This window comes from Syngnathus floridae, chromosome 19, assembly GCF_059516105.1.
Source record: "Syngnathus floridae isolate MCC-2025c chromosome 19, RoL_Sflo_1.0, whole genome shotgun sequence".
Classification (NCBI taxonomy): domain Eukaryota; kingdom Metazoa; phylum Chordata; class Actinopteri; order Syngnathiformes; family Syngnathidae; genus Syngnathus; species Syngnathus floridae.
Window position 1 is genome coordinate 5,615,074 of NC_142431.1, and position 13,551 is coordinate 5,628,624.

At 42.5% G+C, this 13,551-nt stretch overlaps 1 protein-coding gene across 5 annotated transcripts in view; it reads left to right on the forward strand.

Annotated features, from left to right (window-relative positions):
* The window catches only part of mdn1 (midasin AAA ATPase 1), a 30,344-nt gene that overhangs the window by 5,311 nt on the left and 11,482 nt on the right, over positions 1 to 13,551 (forward strand). For 3 of the 5 annotated variants that reach the window (XM_088361336.1, XM_088361338.1, XM_088361339.1), the window contains 47 exons: positions 74 to 177; positions 330 to 474; positions 647 to 743; positions 834 to 947; positions 1,039 to 1,186; positions 1,296 to 1,403; positions 1,551 to 1,702; positions 1,767 to 1,945; positions 2,025 to 2,233; positions 2,315 to 2,461; positions 2,639 to 2,780; positions 2,846 to 2,980; positions 3,116 to 3,254; positions 3,360 to 3,492; positions 3,639 to 3,769; positions 3,849 to 3,987; positions 4,084 to 4,198; positions 4,301 to 4,531; positions 4,611 to 4,808; positions 4,943 to 5,151; positions 5,254 to 5,376; positions 5,459 to 5,656; positions 5,755 to 5,862; positions 5,945 to 6,133; positions 6,232 to 6,321; positions 6,382 to 6,645; positions 6,720 to 6,984; positions 7,061 to 7,220; positions 7,307 to 7,423; positions 7,494 to 7,702; positions 7,775 to 7,923; positions 8,027 to 8,226; positions 8,341 to 8,564; positions 8,746 to 8,859; positions 8,980 to 9,109; positions 9,410 to 9,516; positions 9,628 to 9,761; positions 9,879 to 10,045; positions 10,246 to 10,366; positions 10,448 to 10,661; positions 10,738 to 10,975; positions 11,055 to 11,178; positions 11,562 to 11,729; positions 11,808 to 12,019; positions 12,083 to 12,470; positions 12,547 to 12,659; positions 12,826 to 13,495. In XM_088361336.1, coding sequence (XP_088217462.1) covers positions 74 to 177; positions 330 to 474; positions 647 to 743; positions 834 to 947; positions 1,039 to 1,186; positions 1,296 to 1,403; positions 1,551 to 1,702; positions 1,767 to 1,945; positions 2,025 to 2,233; positions 2,315 to 2,461; positions 2,639 to 2,780; positions 2,846 to 2,980; positions 3,116 to 3,254; positions 3,360 to 3,492; positions 3,639 to 3,769; positions 3,849 to 3,987; positions 4,084 to 4,198; positions 4,301 to 4,531; positions 4,611 to 4,808; positions 4,943 to 5,151; positions 5,254 to 5,376; positions 5,459 to 5,656; positions 5,755 to 5,862; positions 5,945 to 6,133; positions 6,232 to 6,321; positions 6,382 to 6,645; positions 6,720 to 6,984; positions 7,061 to 7,220; positions 7,307 to 7,423; positions 7,494 to 7,702; positions 7,775 to 7,923; positions 8,027 to 8,226; positions 8,341 to 8,564; positions 8,746 to 8,859; positions 8,980 to 9,109; positions 9,410 to 9,516; positions 9,628 to 9,761; positions 9,879 to 10,045; positions 10,246 to 10,366; positions 10,448 to 10,661; positions 10,738 to 10,975; positions 11,055 to 11,178; positions 11,562 to 11,729; positions 11,808 to 12,019; positions 12,083 to 12,470; positions 12,547 to 12,659; positions 12,826 to 13,495 — 8,171 coding nt within the window. Of the gene's footprint in view, positions 1 to 73; positions 178 to 329; positions 475 to 646; positions 744 to 833; positions 948 to 1,038; positions 1,187 to 1,295; positions 1,404 to 1,550; positions 1,703 to 1,766; positions 1,946 to 2,024; positions 2,234 to 2,314; positions 2,462 to 2,638; positions 2,781 to 2,845; positions 2,981 to 3,115; positions 3,255 to 3,359; positions 3,493 to 3,638; positions 3,770 to 3,848; positions 3,988 to 4,083; positions 4,199 to 4,300; positions 4,532 to 4,610; positions 4,809 to 4,942; positions 5,152 to 5,253; positions 5,377 to 5,458; positions 5,657 to 5,754; positions 5,863 to 5,944; positions 6,134 to 6,231; positions 6,322 to 6,381; positions 6,646 to 6,719; positions 6,985 to 7,060; positions 7,221 to 7,306; positions 7,424 to 7,493; positions 7,703 to 7,774; positions 7,924 to 8,026; positions 8,227 to 8,340; positions 8,565 to 8,745; positions 8,860 to 8,979; positions 9,110 to 9,409; positions 9,517 to 9,627; positions 9,762 to 9,878; positions 10,046 to 10,245; positions 10,367 to 10,447; positions 10,662 to 10,737; positions 10,976 to 11,054; positions 11,183 to 11,561; positions 11,730 to 11,807; positions 12,020 to 12,082; positions 12,471 to 12,546; positions 12,660 to 12,825; positions 13,496 to 13,551 lie in introns of all 5 variants that reach the window. The other 2 variants (XM_088361337.1, XM_088361340.1) reach the window with 1 other exon arrangement.

Consider the following 13,551-nt stretch of genomic DNA (forward strand, 5'->3'; position numbering starts at 1 on the left):
AAAAGTTATTTATAATAATAATACTTGTTGTCCTGTCTAATTGACTTCTTTTTTTCTTCTCTGTTATGTATAGCTGCCTTACTGAAGGAGAAGTGGGAATTCATGGCAACAAAACTCAGTCAAACGCAGCAGCAGATTCGAGCCTGTGAGACAACCATGATTTTTGCTTTTGTGGAGGTAAAGACCTTCAAACCATGACAATTTAACCATTCTTACTTCAATTAAATTCTCAATTTAAAATATAAATATCTCAATATAAAATTGTCATTTAAATGCATTCTTGGGTTGGAGCAGTTTCAAACTTTAATTTTTTTTTTTTTTTTTTATAGGGAACATTAGCCAAGGCTGTGAAGAAGGGCGACTGGATTCTACTAGATGAGATCAATCTAGCAGCAGCAGAGACCCTAGAGTGTCTGAGCGGACTTCTTGAGAGCAGTGCTGGATCCCTAGTTCTGCTGGACCGTGGAGATTTAGGTAATTTGTTCTTTTTCACCTGTGTACTCTACAAGGCTGGAATGTTTGTTTGGGAAATACTTTGCAAGCCTTTCTTCAAATGGTGGTTCCTGAACCTTTTTTAATGGCTGTCTTAATTTCACTATAAAGTGAGTAACATTTTATTTGATTTGTTTGACCGGTTTTGCTCCAGCTCCCCTCGTTCGACACCCAGACTTCAGACTATTCGCCTGCATGAACCCGGCTACTGATGTGGGGAAAAGAAACCTGCCTCTTGGCCTGAGGAACAGGTAAGGTGGTGCAGACATATAATGAACAAAAAAAACCCAGACAATAATACGAAATTACTATCTATGTATGGTAACGTGTCCTTTGTGCAGGTTTACAGAACTGTATGTCGAAGAGCTGGATAATGAGGGAGACCTTCGAATCTTGGTTTCAGTCTACCTCAAAAACCTGAATCCTCGCAGGAGTTTAATTGATGGAATCATAAGGTTGAAGCAATATTACAAATGATTTTTTTCTATGATGCACATTTGGAGAAATGGAAAAAATACATGACTTTGATACTTTTTGTATGTGCAGTTTTTACGTGGCAGTACGAGAGGAAGCCACCAAACACCTTGTGGATGGGACGGGTCAAAGACCCCACTACAGCCTGCGCACACTTTGCAGGGCGCTAAAGTTTGTTGCAGCAAACACATGCGGTACTGTGCAACGCTCACTTTATGAGGTAAGAAGATGAATGTATTCGTGTAAATAAAACACTAGCTTCATTTTGTGTTTTTTTTTTTTAATTTTTTGTATGTATGTGGTAAAAATCTTCCACTTTATGTTTCCAGGGTTTCTGCCTCAGCTTTCTAACCCAGTTAGACAGGACGTCCCATCCCGTGGTCCAGAAACTGGTTTGTCAGCACATTCTGAAAGGAAACACCAAGTGTCTCAAACAAGTAAGAATTTTCAGAAGGTTATATATCTTCACTGTCATGGGATGCAATCACTGTTTTGTTAAAAATGACTGTCTATGATTTTTTATGCATTTACAGATTTTTTTTGTGCATTTTTATCCACATTAATTCTCTTTCTATTTCTTTCAGCCAATTTTGGCTCCCTCAGGCAAACCATGTGTGGCAGTTGAAGGCTTCTGGGTGTCTCAGGGTGATTTAGAACCAACTTTAGATCCCAACTACATTCTCACACCTTCAGTCAAACTCAACCTACGGGACCTCGCTCGAGTGGTATCTTCAGGGTACGTGCAGTGCATCTATTTGTTACAACCTGATTCCAAAATGACAATGTCACTCCCGTCACAGATCTCACCCGGTGCTGATCCAGGGGGAAACATCTGTGGGGAAGACAAGTCTAATCCGCTGGCTGGCTACAGCGACTGGGAACCATTGTGTCCGAATCAACAACCACGAGCACACAGACATCCAGGAATACATTGGATGCTACTCTTCAAATGACAAGGGCAAATTGGTGTTCACAGAGGGTAAGAGTTTAGACCCAAATATTTCTAATTTTATAACATTTAGTGAAAATGCACAAAAGAATGTTTGGATCTCTTGCAGGCGTTCTCATTGATGCCATGAGGAAAGGTTACTGGATCATCCTCGACGAATTGAACCTGGCCCCCACTGATGTTCTCGAGGCCCTCAACAGGCTGCTGGATGACAACAGGGAGCTTTTCGTGGTGGAGACACAGGAAGTCATCAAAGCTCACCCGAGATTCATGCTGTTTGCCACACAGAATCCTCCTGGTCTCTATGGGGGTCGAAAGGTATTCCATTTGGGTGCATTCCATTGTTGAAAAAGAAAAAATGTAGAAACCTGTTAACATGCGCCTCTCGTTAACCTACAGGTTCTCTCCAGAGCGTTCAGGAACCGCTTTGTGGAGCTGCATTTTGATGAGCTACCTACCACAGAGCTGGAAATTATCCTCCATCAACGGTGCAGCATGCCTCCATCATACTGCACCAAACTAGTCAAAGTCATGACAGATCTGCAGGTATGTCTATTTTAAGGCTGGGTTCAAATTTGAGTAGCTTATCTAATATGATAAGAGGAGCAGCTTTAGTGACAGGCTGCTCCACGAAGAAGCTTTAGTGGGCTGAAAAGTGGAAATGATGGAATAGCAATTATTATGAGGATATCTGACCTACATGTTCATGCTCTCTGGCTGCAGTCATTGCGCAGAGGCTCTTCTGTCTTTGCAGGCAAACATGGCTTCATTACCCTCAGGGATCTGTTTCGATGGGCAGATCGTTACAGGCTGGAAGAGCAGAATGAAGGCTCTCAAGACTGGCTTCAACATTTGGCTGATGATGGTAAGACTTGTCAGAAATGTAGTCTTAATCTATGTTAATTTAAACCCCCTTTTTTTTTTCCCTAGGGTATATGTTGCTGGCGGGACGCGTTCGAAAGCCGGAGGAGGAGGCCACCATCCTGTCCATCCTGGAGAAAAATTTTAAGAGGACTGTGAACCCAGAAAACCTGTTCTCTCAGAAACAGGTCTCCAACCAGTTTAGTGAGTAAACCAAATAAATGCAATGATAATAGTAATGGCCATAAATATAATACCTGTTAATATATCGATGCGGGTGGAAGGCATCGATGGTGCCACTTCAGATCATATTCTCATTCCTGTCCATCTGGTTGACAGATGCTTTTGTTGATAGCATTGCTGGAGTACCAGAGGAGTTTCACCATGTTGTATGGACACGCAGCATGAGGAGGCTAGCTGTGCTAGTTGGACGAGCGCTACGATTTGGCGAATCTGTGCTGCTTGTTGGCGACACTGGGTAAGGTGTTGCAATCTGCTGATTTTTGTTTTTGTTTTTTTAAACAAGTGTCCTTTCTATCCCCACTTGCTCCCACACACTCACACAACCCCACAACTTTCTCAGATGTGGCAAGACTACAATCTGCCAGTTGTATGCTGCTATGACTAGGAAGAAGCTTTTCTGTGTCAACTGCCACCTACACATTGAAACATCTGACTTTCTGGGAGGATTGCGACCTGTCCGACATTCCCTTCAGGTGCTGATTCACAATTCATTTATGAAGAAAAATGTTTCCCCTAATTTTTGCTGGTGCGATTTATATTGGGAGGTGGGGTTATAATCCAGAAATTACGGTACATAAAATTAATGGCTTAAAAACCGACAATCTGTTTATGGTTACAGGCGGATGGTGATGAATGCAAGCTCTTTGAGTGGCACGATGGACCCTTGGTTTTGGCCATGAAAGAAGGTGGTGTGTTCCTAATGGATGAGATCTCCTTGGCAGATGATTCTGTTCTTGAGAGACTCAACAGGTACATAGGGAGCATTACGTTTTACCTCTGTCCAAAATCCATTAAGGGCAGTCCCAACCATGTTTATTTCTATTGTCAGTGTTTTAGAGATCGAGAAGTCACTCGTCCTGGCGGAGAAAGGCAGTGGAGATGACAGCGATGTGGAGCTGATCAGAGCTGCTGAAGGTTTCCGTTTGGTTGCCACGATGAACCCTGGGGGAGACTTTGGAAAAAAAGAGGTAGAAACTGCAATACTGTTGGTGTGCATGCTTTTATAATATTAGTTTTTTTTTTTTTTTTTTAAATGACTTGACCTACACTTTCTACTTGGACAGCTTTCTCCTGCCCTCAGGAACCGATTCACAGAGATCTGGTGTACACAAAGCAATGACCGGACTGAGCTTCATCAGATCATCCAACACAATCTATATACTGGGTTATCACTAAATGGTAAGATACCTTGAATGCATGAGCTTCTTTCACACTCGAGAAGATCCAATCTTTTTGCATGTGTGTAAGTTTTTTTCTTTCTTTTTAAATTGTCCCAAATAGGGGGTGATATCGCAGACGTGATCCTGGATTTCATAAAGTGGTTGAGCCTCCAGGATTTCGGCCAACATTGTATCATCAGTGTCAGAGACATTCTTTCATGGGTCAACTACCTCAACGTTGTGTGTAAACGAGATGACGAGGAAGGAGATGCAGAGTGGAACCTCAAACAAGACACTGTTCAAGCTCTCATCCATGCTGCATGTCTTGTTTATATTGATGGCATTGGTTCAGGTGAGCAAATTAAAATCTTACTCCTTCCTACTCAGGGTTTTGCTTGATAGGATTTTTTTTTTCTCATTTGCTTTTGAAGGAACCACAGTATCCAGTTCCAACAACGCTATCATGGCACGCAAGATGTGCTTGGGCTTCTTGCACAAGCGCCTGAGCGAAATCAAAAAAATGGATCAGGAGACACTCGATACACTACGAATCTACGACAACAGCCTTCTGCGAGAACCTCACTGGGGCAAAGACTTCTTTGGCATCAATCCCTTCTACATTCCCTTAGGTAGAGTTTAAATGGAAATGATTCTCAGCTGTATAATTTTGTTTGTTTATATATATTTCAGGCGAGAGGCAATAGTATTTCATAATACAATTTTGTTTCTATTTCACTTATTGACATTTTTTTTTCCTCTTCAGGTCCTCTGGCTGAGAGCAATAACCTATCCGACTACACCATTGCAGCAGGCACTACTGCAATGAATGTCCAGAGGCTTTTGCGGGCGTTAAAACTTCCGAGACCTGTTTTGTTGGAGGGATCACCCGGTGTGGGGAAGACTAGTCTTGTATCCGCACTAGCAAAAGCCTCAGGGAACCATCTGGTTCGAATCAACTTGTCAGAGCAAACAGTTAAGTATTTGTTCATATAACTGTATATTATAAAGTACCTGTGTTATTATACTCTGAAATGTGAAATGTTCCGGTATTGAAAATGTACATTTGTTTGTTAGGATATCACCGATTTGTTTGGGACTGATCTACCTGTAGAGGGAGGGAAGGGGGGAGAGTTTGCATGGCGCGATGGGCCACTTCTGGCTGCTTTGAAGGCAGGGAATTGGGTTCTCCTCGATGAGGTAAACACTTGAAATAATTCCTTGATTTCATTTTTTTTTGTGCACTTGTCAATGAAATTGTCTTTTGCCTTTTTGCTAACAGCTGAATCTAGCATCGCAGACAGTGTTGGAAGGACTGAATGCCTGCTTTGATCACAGATCAGAAATCTACATTCCTGAGCTAGGCATGACCTTCCAAGTTCAACAGGAGAGGACGAAAATCTTTGGTTGTCAGAATCCATACACACAAGGTGGTGGCCGTAAAGGGCTTCCCAAATCCTTCCTTAACAGATTCACACAGGTAAAAAAAAAAAAAAATGTTACTTGCTTTTTGTTTGCAATGTTCTATCTAACGTAATAATAAATAACTTAAAATAATAACCTTTTTTTTCTTTCTAGGTGTATGTTGACCAGCTTACAAGCAAAGACATGGAGTTCATTGGAAATTCAATCTTTCCAGCCATTGATAAAGAAATCATTTCTAAAATGGTGGAATTCAGTGACAGCGTAGGTTATTTTTATCATACAATAACATACCATACATTTATATTTACATTACTTTACGCTATTATACTTTGTGCCTCAATAGCTTTTCCAGGAGGTGACTGTTGAACGACACTGGGGTCAAAAAGGAAGCCCTTGGGAGTTCAACCTACGGGACATATTTCGCTGGTGTCAGCTAATGCTGGCCGACCAGTCGACAGGATTTTTCAACCCTGGCCAACATGTGGCTTTGGTATACGCGGACAAGATGAGAACAGAGGCAGACAAGGCACAGGTTATTTTCCTCTCATTGTTATTTTGATCGATTTATTTATTTTTTATTCATAATTCTCACTCGTGTTAAATTGTTGGGTGTCTTCTTGCACTGCACAGGTTCTGGCAGTGTTCAGGAAAGTGTTTGGGGAAGACTTCGAACCTTACACTGGTTCTCGACAATTCCATATTACCCCACTCAGCTTGCAGGTAGATCCAAATGATAACTCTTAACAACGTGCAAACATTAATTTCATTTGTCCCTGTTAGGTGGGCTTCTCTGTCCTCCAGCGAAGTGGCGGGGCCCCTGTGAACTTAGATCCGCCACTCTCCATCACACATCAAGCCTTGCAGCCACTTGAGTCCCTTATGAAATGTGTTGAGATGAACTGGATGAGCATACTGGTTGGGCCAACGGGCAGTGGAAAGACCAGCCTGGTGAGACTACTTGCACTCTTGACCGGAAACTACCTCAGGGTCATGCCCATGAACAGTGCTATGGACACGACAGAATTGCTGGGAGGCTTTGAACAGGTTTGTGGATTCAAGATGCAGCTCACCATTTTTTTTTTATTGTCAATGATGACTGTTTTTTTTTGTTTTTTTAGGTGGATATCATCCGTCCATGGCAACAAGTCCTTGAAAGTGTGTCCTACTTGGTTGCCTTGGTAGCAAGGCGAGGCTTGATGTCGCTGGATGTCTGCCTTCAAGACACCGAGTTTCTGCTGCAGACATGGGGCCTCTTTAACCACTGGATGAGGGAAGAGAAACTGGAAAGCTCTATAAGGACATTAACCTCTGAGGCTCTAAACAAACTCGAGGTCATCATCCGGCTCTTGCAAAAATTGAACACAAAGCTCAAAGTGTTCACAGGTAATGATGCTGTCAAGCATCCACAATGTGCTATTGTGTACTGCTCATGCATGACACTTTTGCTTTAACCCTCCAGACATGTCAAAGCTGAAACTGGACTTCCTGTTAATGAAGGAGCACATGTCACAGTTGGAGAATGGCTGGACCAATGGAGGATTTGAGTGGTTAGATGGAACGCTAATCCAAGCCTTGCAAGCAGGTGACTGGTTGCTCATGGACAATGCTAACTTCTGCAGGTAAGTCATAGTTTTACCCCCCTCCTGGAGTTGCTTGGACTGAAGATCTCTTGTCCTGCCATTAATCATTTTGAACACGTGTTCAGTGCCTCTGTCCTAGATCGCCTCAATGCCCTCTTGGAACCTGGTGGAGCTCTCAGCATTAATGAGCGTGGGGTCATAGATGGAAAGATCCCATTAATTACACCTCACCCTAACTTCAGGTAGTATTCAAGTTTTGAAGTCGATCTTGTGAATAATGTTATTTAAAATGCTATTGTTTCAACGAAACAGATTATTCCTGACAATGGACCCTATACACGGAGAACTTTCCAGGGCCATGAGAAACCGAGGTGTAGAAATTTACATCCCTGGGGATGATGACGGAATTTCCTGGGACTCACTGGATTTGAAAACATTGCTTCACACTGCGGGAGCAACCGGCGATTGCGTGTGTGATTTTCTAATTAAAATACACAAAAGCATCAAAACTGCCATCTGGGGTAAGCATCAGTAACACAAATTTATGATACTTTGGTGGTCCACAAAATGAAGTACGGCTTTCGTTTTTAAAGAATCCCCTGCTTCGTCGGTGGCGTCAATGCTCCATGCTGCCACCTTGTTGTTCTGCCAGCTACAGAGAGGTGTGGATTTAGCCAGTGCACTGCGGCATGCCTGTCAAGAGGTTTACTCCCTTTGTCAAAGTACCTCTGTCAGACAAAAGGTATCACGAATTGAACGATTAAATATTAATATTGGAAGCACATGTCAAGTCCACGTCGGAGCTTTCACGCATGACTCAATGTCACGTTATATTTTTTTTACAGCTCGCCCAGCAACTGATTGAGCAGCAGCTGGCTATTTTGGACACCAAAAACTGGGACACTGGGTTACTTTGTGCCGGAGTCTGGCCTGACAGCTTCCCTTCTGCGTTGCTCTCCACAGAGGACTCCTGTTTCTCAACCGTCCTCCGAGATGGGCAGGTGTTGTCATTTTGCCTCAACACGCTCAGTTTACAGGGTAAACGGTAAGGATCATGAATCCCAACATCTTTATCTACTCATGAGGGGTGCAAGGTCATGTCCAATCGCTGTGCGAGTGTTTAATGCTACATTAAAGTTCTGCTGTCTTGTCTTTAAAGGAATCGCCCGCTAAGTTTGATTGATCTCCAGAGAGTACTTCAGAGCAGTGGCTTGAATGAAGGGCTGGTCTTTTTCGAGAGAAGGGACAATCTGGAGCAAGGACATGTGCTGCAGATGATACCAACAGCAGTTCGACTTGTCACAGAGCATGCTTCTCATGGAGACTGGGTCATGCGGAGTTGCTGGCTGTCGCATATTGGAAAGAGCTACACGCACGCCCCTGGTTTGTTATTCTACGTGAGCTACTAAACACAACATAATGATTGCAAAAATCACAGTATAAAAATTGTAGCTCCAACACATTCTTGTGCTAGTCAATAACTGAATATTTTTTAATTTGCGATCATCTTGCAACAAATGACTCAAATCAAATCTAAAACATGATTTTCTCTTTTTTTTTGTAGATCTGGCTTTGATTCAAGTGGAAGCAGGAAAGCGAGCTCTAAAGGCTGTTTTCAGTTGCCAACTCACTGCCCAGGGCAAATCTCTTGCTGAGCTGCTGCAGCCGCAAATTATTGGTAAACCTTTTATTAAATTGTGTGTGGGACATTGACGTTTTTGGAAATGTACTTTTCTTTGATTATTTTTAAAAATAATTCCAGGATAATTACTTGTCCGCCATTGTTATGTCTCCCCAGATGAGGACAGAATTCTGGTGGACATGCGCTGGAACAAGCAGTACTTGGACATTTTAGCCAACAAGTGTAACTTTGAGGATGAGAAAAGATATTTGGAATTTCTGGAGGAGCTGAATGCTGTTGCTAATAGGTCAGTAAAGCATTATTATTTAATGCATATTAAATTTGTCATGTAGTTCACAAAATGGGGCAGATAATGCATGTAGAATGTAAAAAATTGTCACTTAAAATTAATTATTAAAAGTAATTATCTTAAATTTGAAAAGTTAAACATTTCATGTCTGAATTACATGCTGGTCATATCAATTTGAAATATTTTACTCAAAATATCTGAGTTGATTTTTTTTTTTTATGAAATGCACATACAATTTCTAAAAGTTAAACCTATTTTTAACCCCCCCAAAAATATATATATTTTTTTTATTTACAGGCTCACCCTGCTGATGGACAGAGAAGAGAGAGCAGTCATTTGCGAGTGTGCTGCCAAAGTGTCAGATCAAAACTGCGCCCTGAGAATTGCCACAGCCTTCTCCAAAGGTCCGCGCAGGGAATTTAAGTCGATACATTCTTTATACCTAAAATCCTCCTGACTGCCTTGTACGTTTTGTAGGAATCTAAAAATATACTTTGGTTATTCTGCCAATACAGGGACGGTGGACATTGGTCACCTTCCTCATCCAGTGCTCATACACCTGCACAGCTTTTTTCGTCTGTGGGATTCCTTCACGCTGCAAGCTATGCACAGTGGACAGACTTACATCTCAGATCCCGTCATGCTTGAGGTTAAATTAGTGCTGCTACTATTAATACAAAAAACTACAAGCACCGAAAAAAAAATTAGATTTGATTTATGGATATATTTATTTCTCATGCAACTTTTTATGTCATTTTGTGTTTAGATCCTACAGCTCCTCCAGTGGCTCGACCGTTTCTGGAACGTTTGCAACATATTGCCAGCAGATACTCAAGGGATCGCAGTGATGTCCCTTCACTGGCAGTGGGTCCAAAAGCACCTCATTTTCTCTCTGCCACTGCTCCTGCTGGGAGATGCTGACGTCACATCAGAGTAAGCTTTTCAAAATCAAATTTAATTTTTTTAATTATTTATACCCAAGCTGCGACTGCTGCAATGTCCCTCTTATTTTTCTAGGAATTATTATCACTACTATTATTGTTTTTTATTATTATTTAAATCAAGCCTCAATGCACAGTAACCCAATATTGATACTCGCTCATTCCTAATTATTCTTAATTTTTCCCCCCCAGATGCTACCAAGGGCTAAAGGCAGTTGCAGGAACCATTGAGACTCTTCTGTCCACTCCAGTGTCTGTGGCTACAGCTCTAAAAGGCATCCAGAGAACACTCGGAAAATCTCTGCCGTTCAAGGTTTGAAATCCTCAAGTCATAAATTCATTTCTAACTCTATTTGATACAGATTTGAAAATCCACAATCATTATGTTCTCTAGATGGAGACTGTTGCGAAGTGTGCATCACAGCTCAGAGTTTGGAGTAAAGCCCTGGAAGTGAAAGAGCTCACTTTTGATCAGCCCTTCAGAAATTGGAAGCAAGACCTAGTCTGTCTTCAGGTGGCTGGACTCCATGTGGACATTAAAGAAAGCTTGCTTGAAGCCTGGGGACTCGTTCTGCTGGCAAACAATGAGCTGGATACACAAAAATCTGGTGAGATTTCATCCAGTCTCGTACAGTATTTGAGTGAATAAAATAATAACCACATTTTGATGTATTTTCCCATAAGAAATATTGGAGAGATTGGTGTCAAGTGTGGCGCACCAGCAGCAGCAGATGACTTCCTGTGGGGTCTTGGAGACCCGCAGCATGTCTGAAGAGGATGAACCCGCAGGAGAAATCTCGCTTTCTCAACAAGAATTACAACACCTTCGCCTCAGGAGTCAATTGTGGCCCTTGACGGAGGAAGTGGCTGTACTCAATCAGCTGAGGCTCAGTACAGATTTCTTACAGCTATCGTCACATGGGTAAAACTTAACTCAATAACATAACAAAATAAAACTATGAGAGTGATTTTTTTTTTTTTGGGGTCGAATTAATTTACAGTGACCAGGAAGCACTGGACAGCTTGCGCCTAGAAGTCTCCAAACATCTCCGTTATTGCCTCCAGTCCACACCAATGAGTGTCATTCAACTTCAGCCACTGTGGTTTCTGCTCAGGAGTGAAAAGGCAAGTGTAATCCTTTTTTTTGTTTGTTTACTTTTTTACCGTATTTTCCGCACTATAAGGCACGCCGGATTATAAGACTCACCTTCAGTGAAGGGCCCATTTTAAAACTTTGTCCATATATAAGGTGCACCAGATTATAAGGCGCACCTTCAATGAATGGCCCATTTTAAAACTTTGTCCATATATAAGTCCATATATTTGGACACGCCTGCCGTAGTAGCTCAATATTGGTCCATATATAAGGCGCACCGGATTATAAGACGCACTGTCGGCTTTTCTGAAAATTGGTGTTTTTTAGGTGCGCCATATAGTGCGGAAAATACGGTAATACACTAAAACACACTTTGATGAATTAATCTTCGGGTGATGATTAATATACCCAGCAGCCAGCAGAGGAACTACAGTTTGTGTGGTGTGCGCTACTATCTGAAGCTTTGGCTGCTCTGTGGAAAAACACCGCAACATCCGATCCCGACCGTTGGCTGAAATGGGATCCACTCAATCCGAGCAAAAATCCACATTCAGAGCCACATTATGAAGCAAAAAATATGGTATTGGCTCTTAACATATATTTTGACACTAATAGTGTCTCAAGACAACACATTGTATGATATTGTTTTTTTTTATAGGGACCAGCTTTATTAAATAAAGCCGTGTGGTCACATTGCGCACTGGGCGTGCTCAAGTGCAGTGTGACTGGAAGTCAATGGGAATCATCAGGGACTGCTCTCTTCATCTCACATGTGACCCTAGGCGAGTGGAAGGAACAGACTCAGCAGCTCCGGGACTTGACTGCCATCTTGTGGGACAATATGTCCTTTGCAGCAATGGCAGATTTAAGGTAGGCAATATTATATATAATACTGCCAAAGTACACTTCTCTGATCACATCATATGTCTTAAGATACACAGATTTGAGGCTCCAGGGTGTCATCCTACGTCGACAGTTACAGAGCATGGCACATCTGTTGCCTCCCAACATGCACAAGGTTTATCTGGATAGCTGCGAGAACCTGGTTGAGACATCCAACCCACTGATTGATGCTGAGGAGATCCAGAGAATTCTCCGCAATTTCATTCAACCTAAATTGCTCCCTGATGGAGTACTGGATGCCTGTATTGCCTGCGTAAAGCAATATGTTGAAAACAAAATTGAAGGCGGGAACTCTGTGGCCTCCGCTGGTGTGTTCTGGGTCAACATGGGGTTGGTCCATATCAATTTATGGGTACCCCAGACCATCTTTGACCCAGCTGTTAAAAGGGCCTACAAACTCACTTATGCCCAGCAGGAGGTACGAGCAAACGTTTTCCCATCTAATAGTGATTTTCGGGCAACATCTGGAATAGAAGTGTTTGTCTTTTTTTTAGTTTGCCACTCTGGAGACGGAGTGGAAAGTACGGAGCCTGTCCTCTGAGCTTATGACTGGAGCAGAGTTGGGGGAGTCGAGTACCACTGATGGCCTCCAGCATCCTCGAATCAGGTCCGAATCATTAATAAACATGCAAATAAATGAATAGAATTAAATAAAATCAGATTAAGCTGTTCCAACTAAGATGCCGTCTCCTCTGCCTGTGCCATGTTGTCACATGGCTCCTTAAAAAACTGCATTTTGAACTCGGCAATATGTCCCTTATTTTGATTTGTAGGTATCTGTGGATCCGTATGCAGCAGGTCAAGGCGCAAGTAGCCGAGCTTTCCAGGAAGCAAGCATTTCGCCCCCAGGAACCCAACTACGGAAGGTTATTCCAAGACCTCCAGCACTACCTCTGCAGCATCGGTCAAGCATCTGCAGTGCAAGAACTTCTCTCACGCCTCCAGAGGGCTCTGCAGAGTTCCTCGACATTATCCCGGTCAGCGATCCAAAGTTTGCTGAAGGAGGAGATCGTGTGGCAGAACTCTCAGCAGTGCTTCTTCCAGAGGATCCAAGACGACTATCCGCTTTACCCCGATGTAGTCGGGCCAATGCAGACTGGAATCCTGCAGCTCCGATATGGCATGAAACTGGTGGCTTCCCAAATAACTCCCTCTCAATATGACATTCCTACACTTTCCAAACTGGTGTCCTGCCTCCTTTCCTTTCCCTCTCTATCCCCCAGTTTGCAATCTTACCTAGCCCATGCTGACTTCCTCTGCTCCAAAGAATGTCTGGGAATTTTGCAGAGTCTTAGGAAGCTACTGTCACAACAAGATCTTAATCACAAGGACCTGCCAAGCTCCACATTGCTTCTCACTGCTCTTCTCTTTGTGCAGTGCCACACACTTAGTACAGGACATTTCAGTGATGACACACGAAACATCTTTAGGCACATCTGTCAGGTCAGAACTACTTTTCTTTTGGGGGGTCAAATTATTGTCTTGCATGTCGTCGTTAT